This window comes from Neomonachus schauinslandi, chromosome X, assembly GCF_002201575.2.
Source record: "Neomonachus schauinslandi chromosome X, ASM220157v2, whole genome shotgun sequence".
Taxonomy (NCBI): Eukaryota; Metazoa; Chordata; class Mammalia; order Carnivora; family Phocidae; genus Neomonachus; species Neomonachus schauinslandi.
Genome location: NC_058419.1, coordinates 15,464,886 through 15,489,575, shown reverse-complemented (window position 1 = coordinate 15,489,575; position 24,690 = coordinate 15,464,886). Strand labels below are relative to the sequence as shown.

The 24,690-nt window shown below is 41.2% G+C and overlaps 1 protein-coding gene across 1 annotated transcript in view; it reads left to right on the top strand.

Moving 5' to 3' along the window:
* Positions 1–24,690, top strand: part of ADGRG4 (adhesion G protein-coupled receptor G4) — an 87,023-nt gene that overhangs the window by 27,788 nt on the left and 34,545 nt on the right. Inside the window, 6 exon segments of the mRNA XM_021685017.1 lie at positions 1,494–1,657; positions 3,047–3,179; positions 4,906–5,024; positions 13,998–14,077; positions 14,079–14,215; positions 15,208–15,370. Of these exon segments, the coding sequence (XP_021540692.1) occupies positions 1,494–1,657; positions 3,047–3,179; positions 4,906–5,024; positions 13,998–14,077; positions 14,079–14,215; positions 15,208–15,370 (796 nt within the window).

Below are 24,690 nucleotides of genomic sequence, written 5' to 3'. Positions count from 1 at the left end.
AGCAGGGACTCCACCGACTGCGGATCCGTGGAGGAGGAGGCATGGCTTAGATTGGACAAAGAGAAAGTTTGAGTTAACAAAGGCACATCTAACTGGAATACCAGTCAACAGCTGTAGGAAACGTTGGAGATGTGTGCTTCAAAAAGATGTATTGGCAAATAGAAATGGGGAAAAGGTCTAGGTAAGCTTGTGACTCTTTTTTTTTTTTTAAGATTTTATTTATTTGAGAGAGAAAGAGAGCATGAACAGGGGAAGAGGGGCAGAGGGAGAGGGAGAAGCAGACTCCCCGCTCACGGGGAGCTGGCCGCGGGGCTCGATCCCAGGATCATGAGCTGAGCCAGTCAGCCGTTTAACCAACTGAACCACCCAGGTGCCCCTAAGCTTACAGATGCTCTGTAATGGAATAGCAGAGAAAATTAGAATGTCTGAGGACCTTGCTCCAGCGGTTGAGGTCAAGGACAGCCCTATTCTTTCGTAACATATCTTTTAGTGGACAGAATACTCTAGGGATGTACTAGGTATTTGTGACCTTGGCTAAGTCTCAGCTCCCTCATCTGTGGAATGGGGACCATAATAGCTCTACTCATGAGGCTACAAATGTTAGCTACTATCACTACCATTATCTCCATTATTCTTCTATTATAGAAATAGGCCTTCTGCAGAACACATCTTTAGAGACTAATTGAGCATGTGCCATTTGCCTTCTTGCAGTAATGATGGATAAATTGGAGACCAGAAGGATAAAAGGTTTTCTCTGAAGGAATAAATCCTGAGTACTCCATCTTCTCTATTAATTTGTACAAGCTCCTAGAGAACGCATGGCTAGTTTTTTTATTTTATTTTATTTTTTAAAGATTTATTTATTTGAGGGGGAGGAGCAGAGGGATTGAGCAGACTCCTCACTGAGTGCACAGAGAGTCAGGGATTGATCCTGCAACCCTGAGATCGTGACCAGAGCCAAAACCAAGAGTCGGATGCTTAACTGCTTAACCGACTGAGCCACCCGGGCACCCTTAGTTGATTTTAATATAATGCAACTGTTGCTGACTGTTCTTTTGAAAATGGGTTTTGAGTTGTTTGTTTTGCATATGAGAAAATTTATTAGAAGATTCCAATATGCTGTCTCCCATCATTTCTTAAGATTTGCCCGTTGAGGGCGCCTGGGTGGCTCAGTCGGTTAAGCGACTGCCTTCGGCTCAGGTCATGATCCTGGAGTCCCGGGATCGAGTCCCGCATCGGGCTCCCTGCTCGGCGGGGAGTCTGCTTCGTCCTCTGACCCTCCCCCCTCTCATGCTATCTCTATGTCATTCTCTCTCTCAAATAAATAAATAAAATCTTTAAAAAAAAAAAAAAGATTTGCCCGTTGATAGATGTAAAATGTTTGTTATTTATGGACTCCCAATTAAGTCATCTGTGTAGAATTTCAGCACCACGGGCAGGTTGCGCTCTGTTGACATAACTGCAACAGCATTCTTTCTTGCTCTGCTTTTTAGCTATGTTTGTCAGACCATCCTAAAGGCCAGCTCTTCCTTAGCAGCCACCGAATTGATTAGCAAGATCAAAAGTAAAATACATGGCAACCTCACCCATGGAAACTTCACCAAAGGTCAACTGACGTTAATAGTAAAATCTGAACACGTTGTGGTGAAAAAACTAGGTAATTGGGGGGAGGGGTATACCATACACATTCACTCCCCTTATTAGAGAGCTCATAATGCACGCACAGTCCGACATCCTGAGTTCTGGGGGGAGAGGAGTTGTCTTCATGTTCCTTTTCACATCCTCAGCGCTCACTTGCCCTGACAACATTTCCACCAGTAAGAGCTTATGAAAAACACAGAGGGGTTACCAGAGACCATGGACCAGCTCTGGATATCAGCAGTGGCCAGTCCGTCAGCGGAGTGGGAGGACTGTCTCTCTTGCACAAATACCCAGAGGCCTGGGGAGCTTCCTCATTCCACACAATAACTGCCCAATAGATGCTTGCTAATTTATTGATTGATATAGCCAGGCTAGTCATCTGGGAAAGCGATCTGGGAACAGTCCAGAATTTCTCTCAAGGGCATCTCTTTCCTTTAATGGTAAAGAGAAAGGCTATTGGACCACCACTCCATGTCCTTGCCATGGCTGCCAGTGGACTGCGCTGAAAACATCGGGCTAAGCCAGATAACACGCGGAGGACTTAGAACACACAGTCCCTGGCAACGAACTGATCAGGTAGCAGAGGGCAGGCTGTGATTGCAAGCGACAGTGAAATGGGAGGCAGAGAAGTGTAGAAGCCACAGGCAGATCCCACTGTGCAAATGGCGCTCATGGCTGTCCTCAGAGGAAGCTGGGATTCTCCCGGCTCTCCGCTTCTCCCAGCCGCTCTGCCCACATGTGAAGGAAAGATTTCCGGAATCCGGGTCACAAACCCAGTGGGTGGTCAGTAGAAACCAGGAACTTACCACACACACTCAGCCCAGGTCACTTCTCCCTTAACGTGACCACACTTGGTGGCAAAACCTTGACCTTGGTACCACCAGCAGAGCAGAGCTCCCGTGTCTCATCCTGGCGATGGCAGATACATTGAGTTTACTAAAATGAAATCCACCCCAGAGTCCGTTAGGAAGGGAGGAACCATCCAGAAGGAGAAGTCAGCCTTTGGTTTCCTGTCACTGACAGTTGGGGGTACCTCAGAAGGAGGGCACTTGGCAGGTGAGGACTTCTGATTTTTTTGTGTATGGCTTGAACTTTTTTCAATGCAAGTGTAACATTTTTTTAAAACCAAGACCAAAAAACAAAAACAAAACTGTCCTGTCAACTTGTGCTTTTAATGAAAAGGATTAAGTGTGAGTTTTTCCCGGGAGGCTTATTAAAAAAAAAAAAAAAAAAAAAGCATTTCATGTATTTTCAGTGAAGCCTGATTTAAATGGCCTGGTAGAAAAAGTTTTTATTTGCTGGTGTTTATGTATAGGGTAATAATGATTACCATAATAACAAAATGGATTTTCATGACACTTGTAAGTGCCTTTTACCCCTTCAAATGCATACGTTTTCTCCACAGAGCCAGGAAGGTGCAAAGCCCAGGAAACAGTCTCTAAATACAAAGGGACCTATAAGTGGCTCTTAACCAACCCTACTGAGACAGCCCAAACTAGGTGCATAAAAAACAGGCATGGAAATGCTACTAGGATCTGGTACGTATTGGCCAAGTTCTAATTGTCGGTTCAGAGACTCAAAGATCCTCTTAACTGGGGCCATGTTTCCGTCATTTGACTGAGCAGCCCTCCCACCCCCACCCCCTCTACCCTGTCCTGCCTTCTTTCATCCTTCGGATCTACGTAAGCATGCACAGGCAACATAAGAGCATTCTAGAAAAATGTTCAAGAAGACAAAGGAGAAAAAGTCACCCATAATCCCACCACTGCTGCTTTTAGGTTGGCGTATTTTTCATCTCCTTGTTCCCTGTGTGCCTTTAAGTTTTATGTAGTTTTTATGTCGTGGTAATCACTGTCCTCATCTCAATAATGTGATTTACCTTTTCACTCAATAGTTGATCAAACATTTTCCATGTTTTATGTTCTTCTTCTTAATGACCATTTTGAAAAATTGCCTCAGAAGCTACCTCGTTGATGGGCCATAATAATTTACTAAATCACCCTTCTATTGTTGCCTTATCATTTTCCTTCTTTAAATCATCAGTCCCTCTTCTCTGACTCTCTGCTGTTAATGGTTTATGCCATTAACTTAAGGAGGCAGACCAGAAGGGCAGCAGGTTTTGTTTGACAGAGGCTTAAAAGCTCTCTGTTGGAAGGCAACATCTTGGACTGGGTCCTACTCTCTTTGTACATCTAATCAGTCAGCAAATCATGTTGGTTTTGTCATCACAATCAAAGCTCGTATGTACCCTTTCCTTTCCATCCCCACCACCACAACCCCAGTGCAGACCCTTACTATCATCCCTTGTCTACTATTAGAGCAGTCTCCTCGCCTTCCCCCATTCTGGTTCCACATTGCCTCGGGTATTAAGTCTAAACTCCTAAACACGGTGCTCAAGACCCACAGGCACCCTTTTTACCATGTCTGCCGGCCAAAAAGGGCCATTTGCTATTGTGGGCTCCAATGGGTGCCTCCCTGTGTCTAGTTCTCTGCCTGTGCTATTCGCCCTGCTTCGGGGTGGGCGTGGGGGGCTTTCTCCATCTCTGTCCTTTCAGCGTCCGGCTCGGCTCAAAAGTTGCAAATAAGTTCTCCTTGCTCGGTGGTTTGGTAGATTCAGTTTTGTTGGTACAGGTTTTCATCTCATGTCTTGCCTCATAGATGTAGTTACATGTACAGACTCGAACCACCAAGTTACAACCAGCTCCTCCAGGGACCGAACCCCGCCTACTTGTCTGCGCCACCTGTCAGCAGTCCTGGGTGCTCAATCAATGTGCGACCTCATCTGAAATGAACTGGATTGAATTGGATGAGGCATAGGGGAGGGTGGATGATGAAGGCCAATGAGCTACAAAGGGTGCTATGCTCATTGCCTTCAGGAAATGATGTGCGGAGCTAGGGACCGCATTCTACCAGGAATTTCCTCTTAAAGTGGGGGTAAGAAGGGAAAGTGAGGGTAAGCAGCCATGTCCAGAGGGGCAACATCTCCGCCTCGACTCTCCCTCCGCTGAGCATTGCCGGGCTTCATCTCAGACTCTCGTGCCTTTTTACACCTCCTGCATAGGGACCCTACATTCCCTTGTTCCCCAAGAGCAAAGTATTCATCCACGGGGCTCTCACCTTTGCTATCTCAGCCCAGAGGCTGGGAGTGGGCAGAGGGGAGGCATGCCAGAGCTACACCGTGTTCCTTCTTTGTTTGCTCTAAGACTTTTCTGGCCTCATCCTCCAATAAGAAAGCTTTTTGTCCCTCCCTCCTCTCTTTTTCAGCTCAATCAGTATCCACACTGGCAAATCTCAGTGGGAAAAACCAAAGTTGAAACAATGCAAACTGCTTCAGGGACTTCCTGATAAGATCATGGATCTTGCTAACATTACTATCAGTGATGGTAAGACTGTTCTGTACACATTAATGACATAATGGAACCTCCGTTAGTTCGTCTGCTTGACCTGAGATGAGAGGGTACAGGCAAGCCTCACGTAGGAAAATCTACCTTACAGTGATCCAATTTCGGAAACTAAGGAGTTAATGTTGGTAGAGGTGGGAGTGGGGCATGCTAAGTTGGGACCGTCAGTGTTTTTTATTTTATAATTTTTGGCTAATTATTATTTTTCATTTCATTTTATTTTTTTAAGATTTTATTGATTTATTTGAGAGAGAGAGAGAGAGAACGAGCAGGGGGAATGGCAGAGGGAGAGAGAGAAGCAGGCTCCCCATTGAGTGGGGAGCCTGACTCGGGGCTCGGTCCCAGGACCCTGGGATCATGACCTAAGCTGAAGGCAGAGGCTTAACCCACTGGGCCACCCAGGTGTCCCATTATTTTTCATTTTAAAACAGTTTTGGGGGGGGGGGGGGGGGGGGGGGCGCAGTTAGTTAAAAGTCTGACTCTTGGTTTCGGCGCAGGTCATGATCTCAGGGTCATGAGATCAAGCCCAAGTCTGGCTCCACGCTCAGTGGGGAGTCTGCTTTAGATTCTCTCTCTGCCTCTCCCACTGCCCCTCCACCTGCTCGCTCCCTTTCAAATAATAAATAAATAAATATTTACAAAAACAGTTTTGGGGTGCCTCGGTGGTGCAGGCAGTTGAGCATCTGACTGTTGGTTTTGGCTCAAGTCATGATCTCAGGGTTGTGGGATCGAGCCCTGTGTCGGGCTCTGCGTTCAGCTTGGAGTCTGCTGGAGGTTCTCTCCCTCTCCCTCGGCCACTCTCCTGCTCTCTCTCTCTCTCAAATAAATAAATAAATAAATAAATTAATTAATTAATTTTAAAAATCTTAAAAAAAACCAAAACAGTTTTGGGGCGCCTGGGTGGCTCAGTCGGTTAAGCGTCTGCCTTCGGCTCAGGTCATGATCCCAGGGTCCTGGGATCGAGCCCCGCATCGGGCTCCCTGCTCCGCGGGAAGGCTGCTTCTCCCTCTCCCACTCCCCCTGCTTGTGTTCCCTCTCTCGCTGTGTCTCTCTCTGTCAAATAAATGAATAAAATCTTAAAAAAAAAAACAAAAACCAAAACAGTTTTAATAGGTAATTCGTCACATAGTTCAATATTGCAAAAACAAAAAGGAAATACAGTGAAACATCTTCCCACTGCTCACCCCAGCTATTCAATAAATATCCACAGAGGTATTTCATGTATCTATGCGGAAATTTACATACACACACACCATACATATACATATACATATGCATATACATGTATATTCTCCCTCCCTCTTAGTACACAAAGTGGAGCGTGCTATCCATGCTGCTCTGCACCTTGCTTTTTTCTTTTAACAACATATTGCAGAAATTATCCTTTTAGTATATGAAGAGCTTCCTCATGCTTTTTATCACTGCATTATATTATACTGCATGGACATGCCACAATTTATTTCTTTAACCTATTTCCTGTGGGTGGGCATTTAAGTTGTTAATAACATTTTATTTTTACAAAACTGCTGTAATGGATTCTGTACATATGTCATTTTGCGTAAGTGGGATATACTTGAAGCATAAATTCCTAAAAGTAGAATTGCCGGGTCAGTCATACTTTTGATGGTGTCAAAATGCTCTCTGTAATGCTTGCTTGCACTAGTTCATACTCCCACTTGCAAGGTAGGAAAGCACCTGTCTCAGGGTACCTCCATCAACACAGCACGCTATCAGACTTTTGGATCTTTGGTGATGTGATAAGCAGAAATTGATATCTCGTTGTGGTTTAAAAAGTTTCTTATGAAGCTATTCACATATCATAACATTTTACCCATTTACTGGGTATAATTCCATGGTTTTTAGTATGTTCACTAGATTGTGCAACAGTCACCACTAATTCCAGAACATTTTGATCTCTCCAAAGAGAAGCCCCATATACATTAGCAGGCACTCTCATTCCCCCACTCCCCGCAGCCCCTGGAAACCTCTAATCTACTTTCTTCTTTTAATTTTATTTTATTCTAGTAAGAACACTTAACATGCGATCCATCCTCTTGAAAAATTTTTAAAGTACAATGTTGTATGGCTGACCTCCAGAACTTATTCATCTTGCTTAACTGAAACTTTATGCCTGTTGATGAGCAACTCCCCGTTTCCCCTTCCCCAGCCCCCCGCAAGCACCATTCCTCTCTGTGCTTTTGTGAGTTCCACTATGTTAGATTCCCCATATAAGTGAGATCATGCAGTATTTGTCTTTCTGTGTCTGGCTTATTTCACTTAGCATAATGTTCTCCAGGTTTATCCATGTTGTTGCAAATGGCAGGATTTCCTTTTTTTTTGAAAGTGAATAATATTCCAGTGTGTATGTATGTGACGTTTTCTTTATCTCTAGATGGACACTTACGTTATTTCCGTATCTTGACTATTGTGAATAATGTAATGAACTTGTGCATGCAGATATCTCTTTGAGATAGTGATTTTAGTTCCTTTGGATATACATACACAAGTGAGATTGCTGGATCATACAGTAGTTCTATGTTTAATTTGTCTTCCACAATGGCTGCACCAATTTACATTCCCACCCACAGTGTACCAGGGTACCATTTTCTCCACACCCTTGACAACACTTTGTTACCTCTTGATTTCTGATAATAGCCATCATGATTACTGGTGTTGAGTACCTTTTCATGTATCTGTTGGTCTTTTTTATGTCTTCTGAGAAATGTCTATTTGAATCCTTAGTTCATTTTTAAATCAGGTTACCTGTTTGTTCACTCTTGAGTAAGAAATTTTTTTTTTTTTGAGTAAGAGAAATTCTTAAAAAAAATTTTTTTAAGTAGGCTCCATGCCCAATGTGGGGCTTGAACTCACGACCCAGAGATCGAGAGTTGCCTGCTATACTGACTGAGCCAGCCAGGTGCCCCATGAGTTATAAAAATTCTTTGTATATTTTGGAGATTAACTCCTTATCAAATATATGGTTTGCAAATATTTTCTCCCATTCAGTAAGTTGTCTTTTCACTCTGTTGATTGATTGATTATCTCCCTTGTTGTGAGAAACTTTTTATTTGATGGAGTCCCACTTGTTTATTTTTGTTTCTGTCGCCTGGGCTTTTGGTGTTGTATCCATGAAATCGTTGCCAAGATCAATGTCATGAAGATTTTCCGTTATGTTCTCTTCTAAGAGTTTTTGATTTTCAGGTCTTGCATTTAAGTCTTGAATAATTTTTTTTTTAAGATTTTATTTATTCATTTGAGACACAGAGATACAGAGAGAGAGAGAGAGAGAGAAAGCATGAGCAGGGAGAGAGGCAGAGGGACAAGCAGGCTCCTCGCCAAACCAGGAGCCCGATGTGGGACTCGATCCCAGGACCCTGTGATCGTGACCTGAGCTGAAGGCAGACGCTTAACCATCTGAGCCACCCAGGTGCCCCAGTCTTGAATAATTTTGAGTTGAGTTTTGTGTAAGGTGTAACAGGAGGGCCAATTTCATTCTTTTGCATGTGAATTTTCAGTTTTCCCAACACCATTTATGGACGAGATTATCCTTTTTCCATTGTGTGTTCTTTGCACTGTTATTGAAGATCGGTTGATGGTATATGTGTGGATTTGTTTCTGGGCTCTCTATTCTGTTCCATTGCTTTTTTTTTTTTTTAAGATTTTATTTTTATTTAAGACAGAGAGAGAGCACAAGCAGAGAGAGAGGCAGGCAGAGGAAGAAGCAGTCCCCCCTATGTGGGACTCAATCCCAGGACCCTGGGATCATGACCTGAGCCGAAGGCAGCCGCTTAACAGACTGAGCCACCCAGGGTCCCTGTTTCATTGGTTTATAGGTCTGTCTTTATACCAGTACCATGCTGTTTTGATTACTGTAGCTTTGTATTATATTTTGATATCAAGATGTGTGATGTCTTTCTCAAGATTGATTTGGCTATTTGGTTTGTGTGTGTGTGTGTGTGTGTGGTTCCATATGAATTTTAGAATTGCTTTTTCTATTTCTGTAAAAGATACCATTAGCTAGACTAGTTCGGTAAACTCTGTTGTCCCTGCAGTGTACATCTTCTGATTCTTCTCCTTAGAAGATGCAGCCTTGGTCTTGTACCTATTCTCCCTGACTACCAGGGATGACTGTGGTTCTAGCTAGGTTCTCTCTGTTTCTTTCTCCCATCTCCCTGCTGAGCTTCTGGATGGTGTGCCTCTCTCCGTATCACACCCAGCTGTTAGCCTCCTAATTGCTAGCTGATGGCTCTGTTGTTTTTGACAAAACCCCGGGGCATAAATTGCTCCATAGTCTGATCCCATTATAGTCCATCCCCTTGGCAGGGGCAGAGTATTGCCAGTCTTTGAGGCTTTCTCCTACCCTTCTCTGTGAAAAAAATATCTGTCCTATGGGGCAAGAGCTTGGGATATGGTGGGGTGGTGAATGTGTCCTTCACAAGGTGCTTCACCAGGGTTTCCCTATGGAGCAGGGGCTGTGTTTGAATTTGAGGGGAAGGGGGACTTGCTGCTGGCACTCAGACGCGAGCCAGAAATATGGGAACTTCCAAGGTTCACTGGCTCTCAAATCCATTCAGAATAGTTCTTCTACCCCAGTGACCTGGGGGAGATGGTAACTACCACTCAGCTGCCTAGCCCAACAGAGCAATTTTTCCACAAGGCAGAGCTCTGGGAGATGGGTGCATTTCCTAGCCCAAATGCCATGGCCTCCCACTGTACTGACCAAGTGTCCATAGATTTTGTTGATTAAATGCACCTCAGTTGGTTGGAAGATCAACCTCCAGAGACTTTGAATGGTTGTCTTTGCTAATTTTGACCAGTGTAACAGAGGTTGCTCTTGGTGAACTTTTCCCCAACCCCTCCTTACAGTGCTATTCTTGAAGTCCTGCCCCTCCTTATCGGTGTTTTGAAAGCATGCCTAAGTTTCCCTCATCGACTCTCAGTCTATACATACCTTGTTAGGCGTAGTTCTACCACGTGAAGCCCCCACCCCACCATGATGACTAGTTGGAAACTGAGGCACAGGACAGCCAGGGAATTGCCTTGAGGCAGTGAACTCCTCAGACTTGTCTTCCTTGCAGAAGATGGAAATTTGAGATCCTTGCCAAGGAATATCTAGAAGAATTAGAAAAGTAAGCATGGCTCTGATGGTTTCTAGGTCCAAAATCATGAGTCACTAGGGAGGGTTGCAGCTTGAAGCAAGCAGGCAGCGAGTCAGAGAGGTCTGTGTTTCATGCTGACCTCCCTCCTCTGAGCGACGCATTTTTCTTAGACACGATAATAGAATTTTCTCCTTAGGAGAAAAAGTTAAACAACCATAACAATAAGAAAAGCATTGCACTGAGTTAGGATTTTTAGAAAATTAACTGTCAGAAGTCACTTTATTTAAAAACAAATCTGCAGAGGATGAGAACAGTTGCATGGTGGCTGTAATGTATATAACTGAAAATAAATTATCAAATTTATTAGCTTCGGAGGAAGGCTTCTCCTTGTAAGTCAGGAGCTTAATGAAAAATGAGTACAGTGTAAGGGAAAGAAAATGCATTCACTTTGAAACAATTTTTCTTTAGCCTTCAATCTTGCTGACAAGCATTAGATATCTTGGTTGGAGAAAAACTTGTCAGTTCCCCAGTTAAATGCTCATTTCATGTAACTCCTTAATATCGCAGAGTTCAAAAAGGTACCCTTATTTCAAAGGTCTGTGGGTTCTTTGCTTTGCCCTGTCTTTGTGACCTCCAAAATACTGAAGATGCATCACACTCTAATGGAGTTGGCTGGAACTTTTCACAAAGCTGTCTCCTGGGTGTGTCCATCTCGCTGCCTGGGCAAGATAGTGCATGGTGGAGAGAGAATGATGTAATTCCCAGGATGTCAGGGAGAAGGACTGCAAAGCACAGCTGTTCCAACCCCCAAACTGTAGAGAAAAGGGGCAAAGTAGAACGTGATATCAAAGAACACTAGCTTCGGAATCAAACAGGCCTGGATTAAAATCTGGGTTAGAATCTCCATGTCACAATTTCTTAATCTGTATAAAGGGAATAATGTTAGTACCCGTCACACAGGGCTATCATGACCATTAAATTGGAGAATGTATGTATAATGCCTTGTGGTATCTTGTCTCCAAAATGCCCACCATTGATTCATTCCCTCCTTGTCTATTAGAAGCTGAATCAGGGCTGCCTTGTGACTACCTAGCCCAGTAGAATTTGGCAGTGATGAGGCTGTGCCAATCGTGGGACTAACTTTTAAGGGGACTGGAAATTTCTGCTTCCATTCTCTTGTATGCTCTCAGAACCCAGACAGCATGCTATAAGAAGCCTGGAAAATGTTTAACCACCAGCTCTGCCAAAAAAGGTAATTTTGTCGCACTTGTTGATTTCCTTGGTGTGATCCTCCCCTGATGGCTGAATACAAACTACAACATGCAATTACTGAACATGGAGTTGGTAAGAGATACACAGATACTGTAGATATAAATAATCGCCAAAGCATAGATTACTAAACTGTAGCAAACTCATTAGGAAGTGATGAGTCTTGGGTATCACCATTGGTTTTTTTTTTTTTTTTTTTAAGATTTTATTTATTTGACAGAGAGAGACACAGCGAGAGAGGGAACACAAGCAGGGGCAGAGGGAGAGGGAGAACAGGCTTCCCACGGAGCAGGGAGCCCGATGCGGGGCTCGATCCCAGGACCCTGGGACCATGACCTGAGCCAAAGGCAGACATTTAACGACTGAGCCACCCAGGCGCCCCCACCATTGTTTTTAATATAACTTATTTAATTAAAAGTTGATATAATTTAGTTTTTGATAATGGCTGTGTTTAATAACCAGCTCATAAAATTCCTGAAAATTTAACAATTCATTCTGACAAGTTGATACCAGCTGGCTCCAGTTATACCACTGGGAAAGGCCATGTGTCAGGAACAGCCTCAACTGACCCCCAGAGGACAAGAGCCCCAACTGACTGGTCCACGGGCATCAACTGCCAGCCGTGTGAGCGAGCCATCTCAGACTTCCAGCCCAGTCGAGTCTTCAGATGACTCCAGTCCCAGCTGCCATCTGAGCACAACTGCATGAGAGACCCTAAATCAGAATCACTCAGCGGAAACTGGTCAACACACAGAACCATGAGGGATAATAATGAATTCTTGTTTGAAGTCGTTACGTTTGGGGGTAGTTTGTTATGCAGCTGTAGACAACACCAATACTGGCTCATAGAAATTACTCAGTCAATAACAGATATGATTATTGGTTTGATGGCTGCAATTATTGGCAGATTAATTGAAACTATTTCAAGCAATGGGAGATCTATTTATTTTACAATGAAGAAGGGAGGATTCCTTTTACTGCTTTGGCTCGAGGACTTAGAATTTTTACACAATGTGTGTAATTTGTCCTGAGTTTGACTTAAAAAACATATAACTCTAGATGAAAAGTCTACAATTACTTTCCACAATATAGTTAGTCTCCCACTGGCCTATTGTTTACTTTCCTCCTGCGACAGCAGGGACTGCGGGAAGTAAAGTCATACCACCAACGCCCAAAGAATGATTCCAGGTAGGCAGCTCTGGCTATCCCATTTACAGCAAAGCCTGAAAATTTAATAAGAATGATAGATTGGTGAATGAGAGCACTCTATTTTTCTTCCCTCCCCTGTCTTATTGTTTTCTCAGTTTCTTTAACTGACCAGAAGATAGATGTAACAAGGACAAAATATTAATTTAGAAGTAATTACAACCTTGTTCAACCTCCCCCTTTCTTCTACCTCAATTCCTAGGTAGGCCATGGTTGGGCAGATTGAAGTAATGGTTAAGGGGGGGAATTGAGAGAATCTCAGTTAAGATTGCTTAATTTACATTGACAAGGACAGAGAGCTGTTTGCAGAGAGAGAGAGGGAGAGAGAGAGAGAGAGAGAGAGAGGGAGAGAGGATGATGTTTATGGTAATTTATTTTGTTTTCTCAAACAGACTTGGTTATTTGTAATGTAACCCAGGTTAAGTTATGAATATAATCTCTCTCTGGACTTTTTCTCGATGGATTGTATTTCTCGATTATTGTCCGTTATATTTCAGTTACTGGACTTAAATGTGAGTGCTTTAAGCTAGGAGAGCACCACAAGGAATTTAGCTTTATATGGGTTATATTGAACTAAAATCTAATTTGTATTGTATTTGTTTAACAAATACTGGCATTATGGTTATGACAAACAGAGGTCTTTTGTTTTAGAGATGCATACTGAAGTATTTATAGATAAAATGGTACGTCTGGGATTCGCTTTAAAATAATCTGGGGTTGGGGGAAAGTGGGTGAGAGTGTAGATAAAATAAGATTAGCTCTTCATTGACACTTGTTGAAGCTAGGTGATTCATGAGGTACATGGGGATTCATTATACTATTCTTTCTACTTTTGTGCATGTTTGAAAATTTCCATAATAAAAAGTGAAGAAAAAAGTGGGCGAGTTAATATCTATTGTTCTTACTCTCTCTAAAAAAAAAAATCTAAATGAAATTGCTCTTTATTATATGTGGTCCATATTTGCTTTTTTTCTGTGATTGCTGGTTCTTGACAGAAAAATATCATCACCACCCTTGATTATGAAAACACAGACTGAGTGTTTGCTGATATTTTAGTACAGGTGGGATCTACTTAACTCAATCCAATACTCAAAAGTCTTAACTTAATTAGAATCTAATTGCAAGATAATCTTCAGTGACAAAAAGGTTTCCCTGGTGTATTTTAAAAAGGATTTAATGAATAAAAACTTGACTTATGTGCTATTTTCTGGGACTCCGCTTATTGTAGAAATTGAGGTCCAGCCTTCTTTTTTATTGTAAATTTTGCTGCCTGGGTAGATATTTGCATTTGACTGCCTTTACTTTTTAAAGGGAAGGAAGCAGACCAGCATGGCCCCAAACTAAATAATGCAGGTTTTCCATTTCAATTTTCTTTCCCCAGAGAATGTGGATGATGTTGCAGAGCACGTTTTAAATTTAATAAATGCATCCCCCATTCTGGATGAAGAAGAAACAAAGATTTATCGTTTCTAAAGCATCTGATATTTCCCAGTGTGATGAGATAAGTATGAATCTAACCCAGATTATATTACAAATAATCAATGCTGTTTTGGGAAAACAAAACAATTCAGCCTCTGATCTGCATGAAGTGAGAAATGAGTAAGTACTAATGCTTTGGTAAAATAAGTTATTTCATAAAACTTTATAGTATTTGTTATTCACTCACCTTGACACAATTGTCAAGGTCAGGTGGCTATGCATCGAAAGCTGAGTTAGTACAGTGCAATGGGGTCATCCCACACAAATCCCAATTGTGAAGGAATGCATTGCAAAATTCTAATTCAACATTAATCACAGCAGCATTTCAAGTAGATAGTTGCCCCAAACCAAACTTCCACTCTATTTTCCCCACCCTGGGTGCCCCCCCCAATATCTATAAAATGCATCCGCCCAGTGCTCAAGCAAAAAGCTTAGGAATAATACTAGTTACCTCCCTCTACCTCACAGCCAACCGGTAACCAAGTCTTGTAGGAGGCACCGGATGTGAGGTTTTTAATCCCTGAAATATTCCTCAAACCCATCTACTTGTGTTCATCCCCACCATCACCACCACCCTAGCCCCAGCCTCATACCTCTCCGCTGACCTTCTACAGTAACCTCCTAACTGGGATCCCCGCCTCTGCACTTGCTTCTCTATGGTCTTTCTTCTACATGGCAGCCAGAAAGATCTTTGCATGCACATATCAGATCATGTCATTCTCTTGCTTTTAAAACCCCTTGGTGGTTTTCTGGTACACGTAGAATAAAATCCAAATTTCTTGGCTTATGAGGCCATGCAGCATCTGGCTTTACATACAATAATGTCATTTAATCTTGAACCACCCTGCGAGAGGAATGCTAAGATTACCTCTGGCTTGCAGGTGAGTAAACAGAAGCTCGACCACGTTATTGTTAGACATTAGAGGAACTAAGACTTAAACCTGAGCCTGTCTGACTCCAAAGCCAGCACTCTGATTTACTAATCCCTTAAACAATATAAAGACAGTGATTAAAACTGAAGGAAAAGTCTTACATTGAGGAAATCTCGGAAGGAGAATGGGCCTTATATTCAAGTGGTAGGAATGCTCTTCTCTCCCTGTGGTTCCTTGCAGAATTCTGAGGACAATCGAGCGTGCTGGTCACAAGATGGAGTTTTCTGGGAGGACAGCAAATCTGATGGCAGACAGGCTGGCGTTGGCCGTCCCGCGGATGGACCACACATTTGAAGGCATGACCTTTGGCATTCGCTCCTATGAAGAAGGTGCAGACCTTGAGGTGAGTCCAGCTCGGGGAACTGAGAACAGATCAGGCAAGTCTTCATTCACTTACTCCTTGGGAGAGAGAGGGGATACTTCTTAAAGGTTTTAGTGTTCAGAGGACCTTATGAAAATACAAATATCCCAGTGAAAGATTCATATAGAAACCCCAGTAGCCTAACACCTTGGTTGGAATGGTGTCTGTGAGGTGAGCAATGATACCACCTTTGGCCCTGTGGCCCGAAATCATCTCACGTGTTACCTTATTATTAGCTACCATTTCCGGATGTTGGGGCACTGAGCTACTGTCTGTACAGATAAGGAAACAGAGCAGTTGAGTAACTTGCTCAAGGACACAGAGCCTAATGGCAAAGCCAGTATTCAAACTTATGTCTGTCTGGCTTTAAAGTCTGGGCCCTTTCCATCACACCACAATACCTCAGCCTTTGGCAGGCCACAGGCCGCCAACCCCTGCAGAAAACAATTTGGGAGGGCGCCATTTTTTTTTAATTTACTGTTTAAAAAAATTATAAAATTTCCATATGGGGAAATGCACAAATTCTAAGTATGTATTTTCTGAATTCTAACAGATGTGTACATCTGTGTAACTCAAACCCCCATCAAGACATAGACTATTACTGTCACCCCTAAAATTCCCCTCCTGCCCCTTCCCAGTCAATCCCCACAACTATGACCTCCCCTGGCAACCACTGTTCTGATATTTTGCCACCATAGTTTTGCCTGTTCTAGAACTTTATATAAATGGAATCATAAAATATGTACTGTTTTATATAAGACTGCTTGCATGTAGCATTCTTTTGTTTCTATAGTTCATTCTTTTTTATTGCTGAATAATATTCCATTGTATGGATATACCAAAGATCGTGTGTCTAGTCTCCTATTGATGGACATTGGGATTGTTTCTGGTTTTTGGCTATTATGAACGATAAATACTGCATTGAACATTCATGTAAAAGTCTCTGTGTGGACATTTGTTTTCATATATCTTGAGTAAATACCTAGGAAAGGGATTGCTGGCTCATAAGATGTAAGTTTAAATTTGTAAGAAGCTAACATGCTGTCTTCCAAAGTGGATCATGGAGTGATTTTTCATTTTCTTTTTAAATCGAAGTACAGGGTGCCTGGGTGGCTCAGTTGGTTAAGCATCTGCCTTCAGCTCAGGTCATGATCCCAGGGTCCTGGGATCAAGTTCTGCATCAGGCTCCCTGCTCAACGGGGAGCCTGCTTCTTCCTCTCCCTCTGCCGCTCCCCCTGCTTGTGCTCTCTCTCTCTGACAAGTAAATAAATAAAATCTTAAAAAAATAAAATAGAAGTATAGTTGACACACAATGCTACATTAGTTTGATTTTTCATTTTTTAAAAGATTTTATTTATTTATTTGACAGAGAGAGACACAGTGAGAGAGGGAACACAAGCAGGGGGAGTGGGAGAGGGAGAAGCAGGCTTCCTGCTGAGCAGGGAGTCCAATTCGGGGCTGGATCCCAGGACCCTGGGATCATGACCTGAACTGAAGTCAGACGCTTAACGACTGAGCCACCCAGGGGCCCCTCATTTTTGTATTGACCATTTGGGAATCTTCTTTGGTGATGCATCTGTTAAAATCTTTCGCCCACTTTTAAATTGGGTTGTTTGTCTTCTTATTAAGTTGTATTTTTTATGTATCCTGGATACAAGGCATTTATCAGATATATGTTTTGAAAATATTTTCTCTGCGGCTTGCCTATTCATTTCCTCAGTGGTGTCTTTTTCTTTCTTTAGAGAGAGAGAGAGAGAGAGAGAGTGGGTGGGGGGCAGGCAAAGGGAGAGGGAGAGAATCTCAAGCAGACTCTGTGCTGCGTGTGGAGCCCAATGTGGGGCTCAACCTCACTACCCTGTGATCATGACCTGAAATGAAATCAAGAGTTGGATGCTTAACCGACTGAGCCACCCAGGTGCCCCCTCAGTGGTGTCTACTGATGAGCATAAGTTTTACCTTTGATGAGGTATAATTTATCAGTTCTTTCTTTTATGAACAACCTGTGACTTGTCTAAGAAATCTTTGCCTACCAGCAGGTCATGAAGATACTCTATGCTTTCCTTTCAAAGATCTATGGTTTTAGCTTTAATGGGTAGGACTATAAACCTAATTGAATTAAATTTTGTGCATGGTGTGAGGAAGTATGGTGTAGCATATGGTTTGGAGTTCATTTTGTTCTATCTAGATACTCACTTACTCCAGCACCGTTTATTGAGACTTTTCTTTCCCTCTTGGCTTGCTTTGGCATCTTGGACAAAAAATCAATCATGCAGATGTAGGTCTAGTTCTGAACTTTCTATTCTGTTCCATTAATTTTCTTATAGATGTGTATGCCATGATCACACTGTCTTGATTCCTCCAGTCTTGAAGTCAGGTAGTGTGAGTCCTTCAACTTTGTTCTTTCTCAAGATAGCTTTGGTTATTCTAGGCCTTTCCCGTGCCCATAGGAATTTTCAAACATGCTTATCAATTTGTACAAAAAAGAAATGTGTTGAAAGTGATTGGGATTGAGTTGAAGCTATTGATTAATTTTGGGAGAACTGATTTCTTAGTAATATTAAGTCTTCTCATCCAGGAACATTTACTCAGGTCGACTTTAATTTCCCTTAGCAATGTTTTGTACTTTATTTATTTATTTATTTATTTATTTATTATTTTAAGTTTTTATTTTCATTCAGTTAACATACGGTGTTATATTAGTTTCAGGTGTACAATATAGTGATTCAACACTTCCATACATCACCCTGTGCTCATCACAAGTGTACTTACTCCTAGGTGATAAATAGAGATAGACATAGACTATCAACTTTATTCTTATATACTTGCAGCAAATCATTGGAAAATTAAATTTAAAAAATTCCATTTGCAACAACATCAGAAAACATAAAATATTTAGGAATAAATTTATTTACTTACACCCAGCATGGAGCCAAATATGGGGCTTGAATTCATCACAGTGAAATCGAGACCTGAGCCGAGATCAAGCGTTGGACTCTTAACTGACTGAACCACCCAGGTGTCCCTTTGTTTTGTAGTTTTAAGCAGAGTAGTATCACCATGTTTTGAAGTTTTAAGTGGAGTAGTATCACATGTCTTTTTGTTTTGTTTTGTTTTTTTAAAGATTTTATTTATTTATTTGAGAGAGAGACAGAGAGAGCATAAGCAGGAGGAGAGGCAGAGGGAGAGGGAGAAGCAGACTCCCCACTGAACAGGGAGCCCGATGCGGGGCTCGATCCCAGGACCCTGGGACCATGACCTGAGTCGAAGGCAGACACTTAACCATCTGAGCCACCCAGGCGCCCCTCCCATGTCTTTTGTTAAATATAAAAATAAATTTGATATTCTATGTCTATCTCTAGCTATCTCTATCATCTCTCTATCTCTCTATCTATCTATCTATCTATCATCATCATCTAATTTTGAATCCTATGAATTTGCTAAACTCACCTGTTAGTTGTAGCGGTTATTTTAGAGATTCCTTAAGACATTCTATGTAATGTCATCTGGCAACAGAGACAGTTTAATGTCTTTCTTATTGTTTTTTATTCCTTTTATTCCTTTCTTTTGGCCTTTTTGCTATTAGTGCCTCCAATAAAATTCTGAATTGAAGTAGTTAAACTGACATCCTTGTCTTGTTCTTGATATCAGAAGAAAAGTAGTCACAATTTTACCATTACTGTGATGTTAGCCATGGTTTTTTGTTGTTGTTGTTTTGTTTTTAGATGCCCTTTATTTGATTGAGAAAATTATTTTCTCTTTCTGGTTTGCTGAGAAATTTTATTGTGAGTGGTTGCTGAATTTTGTCAATTTTTTTTTTTCTGTATCTCTTGAAGCAATCACTTGGCTTCTCCCTTTTATCCTTCTAATCCAGTGAATTACATTGATTTTAGGATGTTAAACCGCTCTTGCGTCTTTGGAAGAAAACCTACTGGTAATGATGTATTATACATATATATATAATATATATATACTATATTATATACTATATATAATGATGTTTATATACTGCTATTTTCAACTTGCTTATATTTTAAGTATTTTTACACTAATGTTCATGAAGGATGTTGGTCTGGAATTTTTTTCTAATTTTTTTTTTTTTATCAGGCTTTAGATTAGGGTCATGCCAACTTCATAAAAGTGAGTTGGGAAATGGTCCCTGTTCTACTTTCAGAAAGCGTTTGTGTAACATTGGTGTTATTCCTTCATCAAATGCTTGATAAGGTTCACTAGGAAACTCTCTGGGTCTGGAATTTCTTTGTGGGAAGTATTTTAATAGCAAACCTAATTAATTTAATGGATGTAGAGCCATTCAATGTTCTGATTCATCTTGTGTCTGTTTTGGTTAGTCATATTTTTCTAAGAATTTATTTCATCTAACTTGTCAAGCTTATTGATGGTAGTTCATAATATTTTGTAATGACTTCTTAATGTCTGTAGGATTTATAGGGGTGGTCAGCAAACTTTTTCTGTAAAAGGTAATAAATATTTCAGGCTTTGTAAGTCACAGGTGGTCTCTGTCTGATGAATATTTTTTTTTTCTTTCTCTCTTTCCCTCCCTCCCTCCCTCCCCCTCCCTCTCTCCCTTCCTTCTTTCCTTCCGTCCTTTGTCACATTCTTTAAAAAATGAAATGTAAAAGCCATTCTTAGCTTGAGACATATGAAAACAAGCCTTGGGTAGGATTTGGCCTGCTGACCAATTTATCAATCTCTGATCTACAGTAAAAAATCTCTCTTTAATCTTGATAATGGTTTTTTTTTTAGATTTAATTTATTTATTTGTGAGAGAGAGAGAGCACACAAGCAGGGGGAGCAGCAGACAGAGGGAGAAGCAGACTTCCGACTGAACAGGGAGCCCAATGTGGGACTTGATCCCAGGACCCTGGAATCATGACCTGAGCCAAGGCAGAAGCTTAACCGTCTGAGCCACCCAGGAGTCCCAAATTCTTGATAATGTTAATTTCTTTTCTTGTTCTTTTTTTTCTCTTGATCAGTAAAACTAGAGATTTTTCAATTTTGTTGATCCTTTTTAAGAACCAACTTCATTAATTTTCTTTATCGTTTGTTTTCTATTTTGTTACCATCTGCTCTTAGCTTTATTATTTCCCTCTGTGTACTTACTTTGTGCTTATTTTGCTCTTCTTTATCTAGTTGCTTTTTTTAAGATGTTATTTATTTATTTGACATAGCGAGAGAGCACAAGCAGGGGGAGGGGCAGAGGGAAAGGGAGAAGCAGACTCCCACCAAGCAGGGAGCCTGATGCGGGGTTCCATCCCAGGACCCTGGGATCATGACCTGAGCCGAAGGCAGACGTCCAACCGAGCCACCCAGGCACCCACTTTATCTAGTTTCTTAAGGTAGATCCATAGGCCATTGATTTTAGACACTTCTTCTTTTCTAATATAATCATAAAAAACTATAAATCTCTCTCTAAGCACTGTTCAGCTGTGGTCTGCAAATTTTGATATGTTGTATTTTCTTTCTTTCTTTCTTTCAGAAAGAGAGAGAGAGAGAGAGCACGAGCAAGGGGAAGGGCAGAGGGAGAAGGAGAGAGAGAATCCCTCAAGCAGACTGAGCGGAGCCCAATCCAGGCTTGATCCCACTACTCAAGATCATGACCTAAGCTGAAACCAAGAGTTGGTCCCTCAACCGACTGAGCCACCCAGGCACCCTGATATGTTGTATTTTCATGAGCAGTCAGTTCAGAATATTTCCTACTTTCTTCTTTGATCCGTGGATTATTCAGGAGTGTGTTCTTTAAGTCCCAAATATTTGAGGAACATCCAAGACATATTGTTGTTGTTGATTTCTTATTTATTTCACATGGATCACAGAATGGACTGAGAATAATTTTAATCCATTTAAATTCGTTGAGACTTGTTTTATGACCCAGTGTGTGATCTATTTTGATGTTTCATACACTTGTAACACTTGGTGTGTTCTGCAGTTGTTGGTTATGTTGTCCGACAAATACCAGTTAGATCTCAAAGTGGTCGATAATGTTGCTCAGATCATCTAAGTCTTTACTGATTTTTTTCTAGGTTTCCTAGTTTAGAGAGGTGTTAAAATCTCTGACTTTGATCGTGAAATTGCCTATTTCTCTCTTGTGTCAAATTTTGCTTTGTTTATTTTGGGGCTCTGCTATAAGGTGAATATACATGTTGTTATGTCTTCCTCATAGTAACTCTAATACCAACCTATTTATCATTATGAAATAGTTCTCTTTATTTCTGGTAATACTCTTTGTCTTGCAGTCCATTTTATCTGATTTTAATATAGTCATTGCAGCTTTCTCATGTTTACTGTTGTATATATGTTTTGGCACGCACTTACTTCCTATCTATTTCTTCATACTTAAAGTGCACTTCTTGTAGATAGCATACAGTTTGTGTTTCACTTTTTTATCCATCCTGAAAATATCTGCCTTTGAATTGAAGTGTATAATTCTTTGAACATTTAATGTATTTTTTGATCTGGTTGGATTTAAGACTACCATTTTATTTTATTTTCTACCTGTCCTTCTGGTTTTTGTTCCTCTTTTCCTGATGCCTTTTGGTTTATTTTAATATTTATTACAATTGAGCTTGAATGTTTTACTGACTATTTAGTTATATCTATTTGCATTATTTTCTTGATGGTTGCTCTAGAGATTACAATATGCATCCTTATATTTTTGTAGGTTGCTCTAGAGATTACAATATGCATCCTTATATTTTTGTAGTCTGCTTCGAGGCAACATTGTACCAATTCATGTAAAACACACAAACTTTGACCATACATATCCATTTACACCCTCTGTATTTTATGTTATAGTTGTCATATATATTATGTCTAAGATCAGAAACCCCACAAGATAATGTTCTCGTCCTTGTTTTAAAGAGTTTTATGAAATTGAAAGAAAAAAATAGTCTTTTATATTTATATAGATATTTATAATTTTCAATGCTCTTCCTTCTTACCTAAAGGTCAGAGCTCCATCTGATATTTCCCTTCTTCTTTTTTTATTTATTATGTTATGTTAATCACCATACATTACATCATTAGTTTTTGATGTAGTGATCCATGATTCATTGTTTGCGTATAACACCCAGTGCTCCATGCAGAACGTGCCCTCCATAATACCAATCACCAGGCTAACCCATCCCCCCACCCCCCTCCTCTCTAGAACCCTCAGTTTGTTTCTCAGAGTCCATTGTCTCTCATGGTTCGTCTCCCCCTCCGATTTCCCCCCTTCATTCTTCCCTTCCTGCTATCTTCTTTTTTTCTTAACATATATTGTATTATTTGTTTCAGAGGTACAGATAGGTCATTCGACAGTCTTGCACAATTCACAGTGCTCACCATAGCACACACCCTCCCCACTGTCTATCACCCAGCCACCCCATCCCTCCCACCCCCCACCACTCCAGCAACCCTCAGTTTGTTTCCTGAGATTAAGAATTCCTCATATCAGTGAGGTCATATGATACATGTCTTTCTCTGATTGACTTATTTCGCTCAGCATAATACCCTCCAGTTCCATCCATGTCGTTGCAAATGGCAAGATTTCATTCCTTTTGATGGCTGCATAATATTCCATTGTATATATATACCACATCTTCTTTATCCATTCATCTGTCGATGGACATCTTGGCTCTTTCCATAGTTTGGCTATTGCGGACATTGCTGCTATAAACATTGGGGTGCATGTGCCCCTTTGGATCACTACATTTGTATCTTTGGGATAAATACCCAGTAGTGCAATTGCTGGGTCGTAGGGTAGCTCTATTTTCAACTTTTTGAGGAACCTCCATACTGTTTTCCAGAGTGGCTGCACCAGCTTGCATTCCCACCCACAATGTAGGAGGGTTCCCCTTTCTCCGCATCCCTGCCAACATCTGTCATTTCCTGACCTGTTAATTTTAGCCATTCTGACTGGTGTGAGGTGAAGAAACTTACTTAGCATTTCTCATAGTACAGGTCTGATGGTGATGAATTTTTATATATCTGAGAATGTCTTTATTTTGTCTTTATTCTCCTTTTTATAAGATTTATATTTTAGAGAGAGAGGGCACAAGCAGGGGGAGGGCCAGAGGGGGAGGGAGATACAGATTACCCGCTGAGTGTGGAAGCCAATGTGATGTGGGGCTGGATCCCACAACCCTGAAATCATGACCTGAGCTGAAATCAAGAACCAGATGCTTAACTGACTGAGCCACCCAGGCGCCCCTCTCTGATTGTTTTCAGTGTTTTCTTTGCAGTTTGGTATTATGTGTGTAGTTGTGTTTTCTCTGCATTTATCCTATTTGAAGTTTGCTGAGATTCCTGAATCTGTAAATATACGTCTTTTATCAAATTTGGGGAAATTTCCATCATTATTTCTTTAAATATTGCTTCTTCACCTTTCTTTCTCTCCTCTCCTTTTGGGACCCCAATTACATGTATGTAAGATTTTTGGATGTTGCCCCACAGGTCCCTGGGGTTATGTTAATGTTTTTAATCATTTTACTATTTCTTTTCTTTTTTTTTTTTTTTAAGATTTTATTTATTTGACAGAGAGAGACAGCGAGAGAGGGAACACAAGCAGGGGGAGTGGGAGAGGGAGAAGCAGGCTTCTTGCCGAGCAGGGAGCCTGACGCGGGGCTCGATCCCAGGACCCTGAGATCATGACCTGAGCCGAAGTCAGACGCTTAACGACTGAGCCACCCAGGCGCCCCACTATTTATTTTTCTGATAGTGTAATTTCTACCGATTTCTCTTCAAGTTCACTGACATCTGTCATCTTCATGTTACTCTTGGACCCACTCAGTGCAATTTAAAAATTTTTGATATTGGGCACCTGGGTGGCTCAGTTGGTTAAGCGACTGCCTTCGGCTCAGGTCATGATCCTGGAGTCCCGGGATCGAGTCCCGCATCGGTCTCCCTGCTCAGCAGGGAGTCTGCTTCTCTCTCTGACACTCCCCCCTCTCATGCTCTCTCTCTCTATCTCATTCTCTCTCTCAAATAAATAAATAAAATCTTTAAAAAAATAAAAAATAAAAAATAAAAATTTTTGATATTGTATTTTTGGTTCTAGAATTTCCATTTTGTCCTTTTTCTGCCTGCTTCTCTGCTGTTATTTCCTCTTTTTGCTTTAATTGCAAGCATATTTTCTTTTCTTTTCTTTCTTTATTTTTTAAAGATTTATTTATTTATTTGAGAGAGCGAGAATGAGAGAGAGAGAGTACATGAGAGGGGGGAGGGTTAGAGGGAGAAGCAGGCTCCTCGCTGAGCAGGGAGCCCAATGCAGGACTCGATCCAGGGACTCCAGGATCATGACCTGAGCC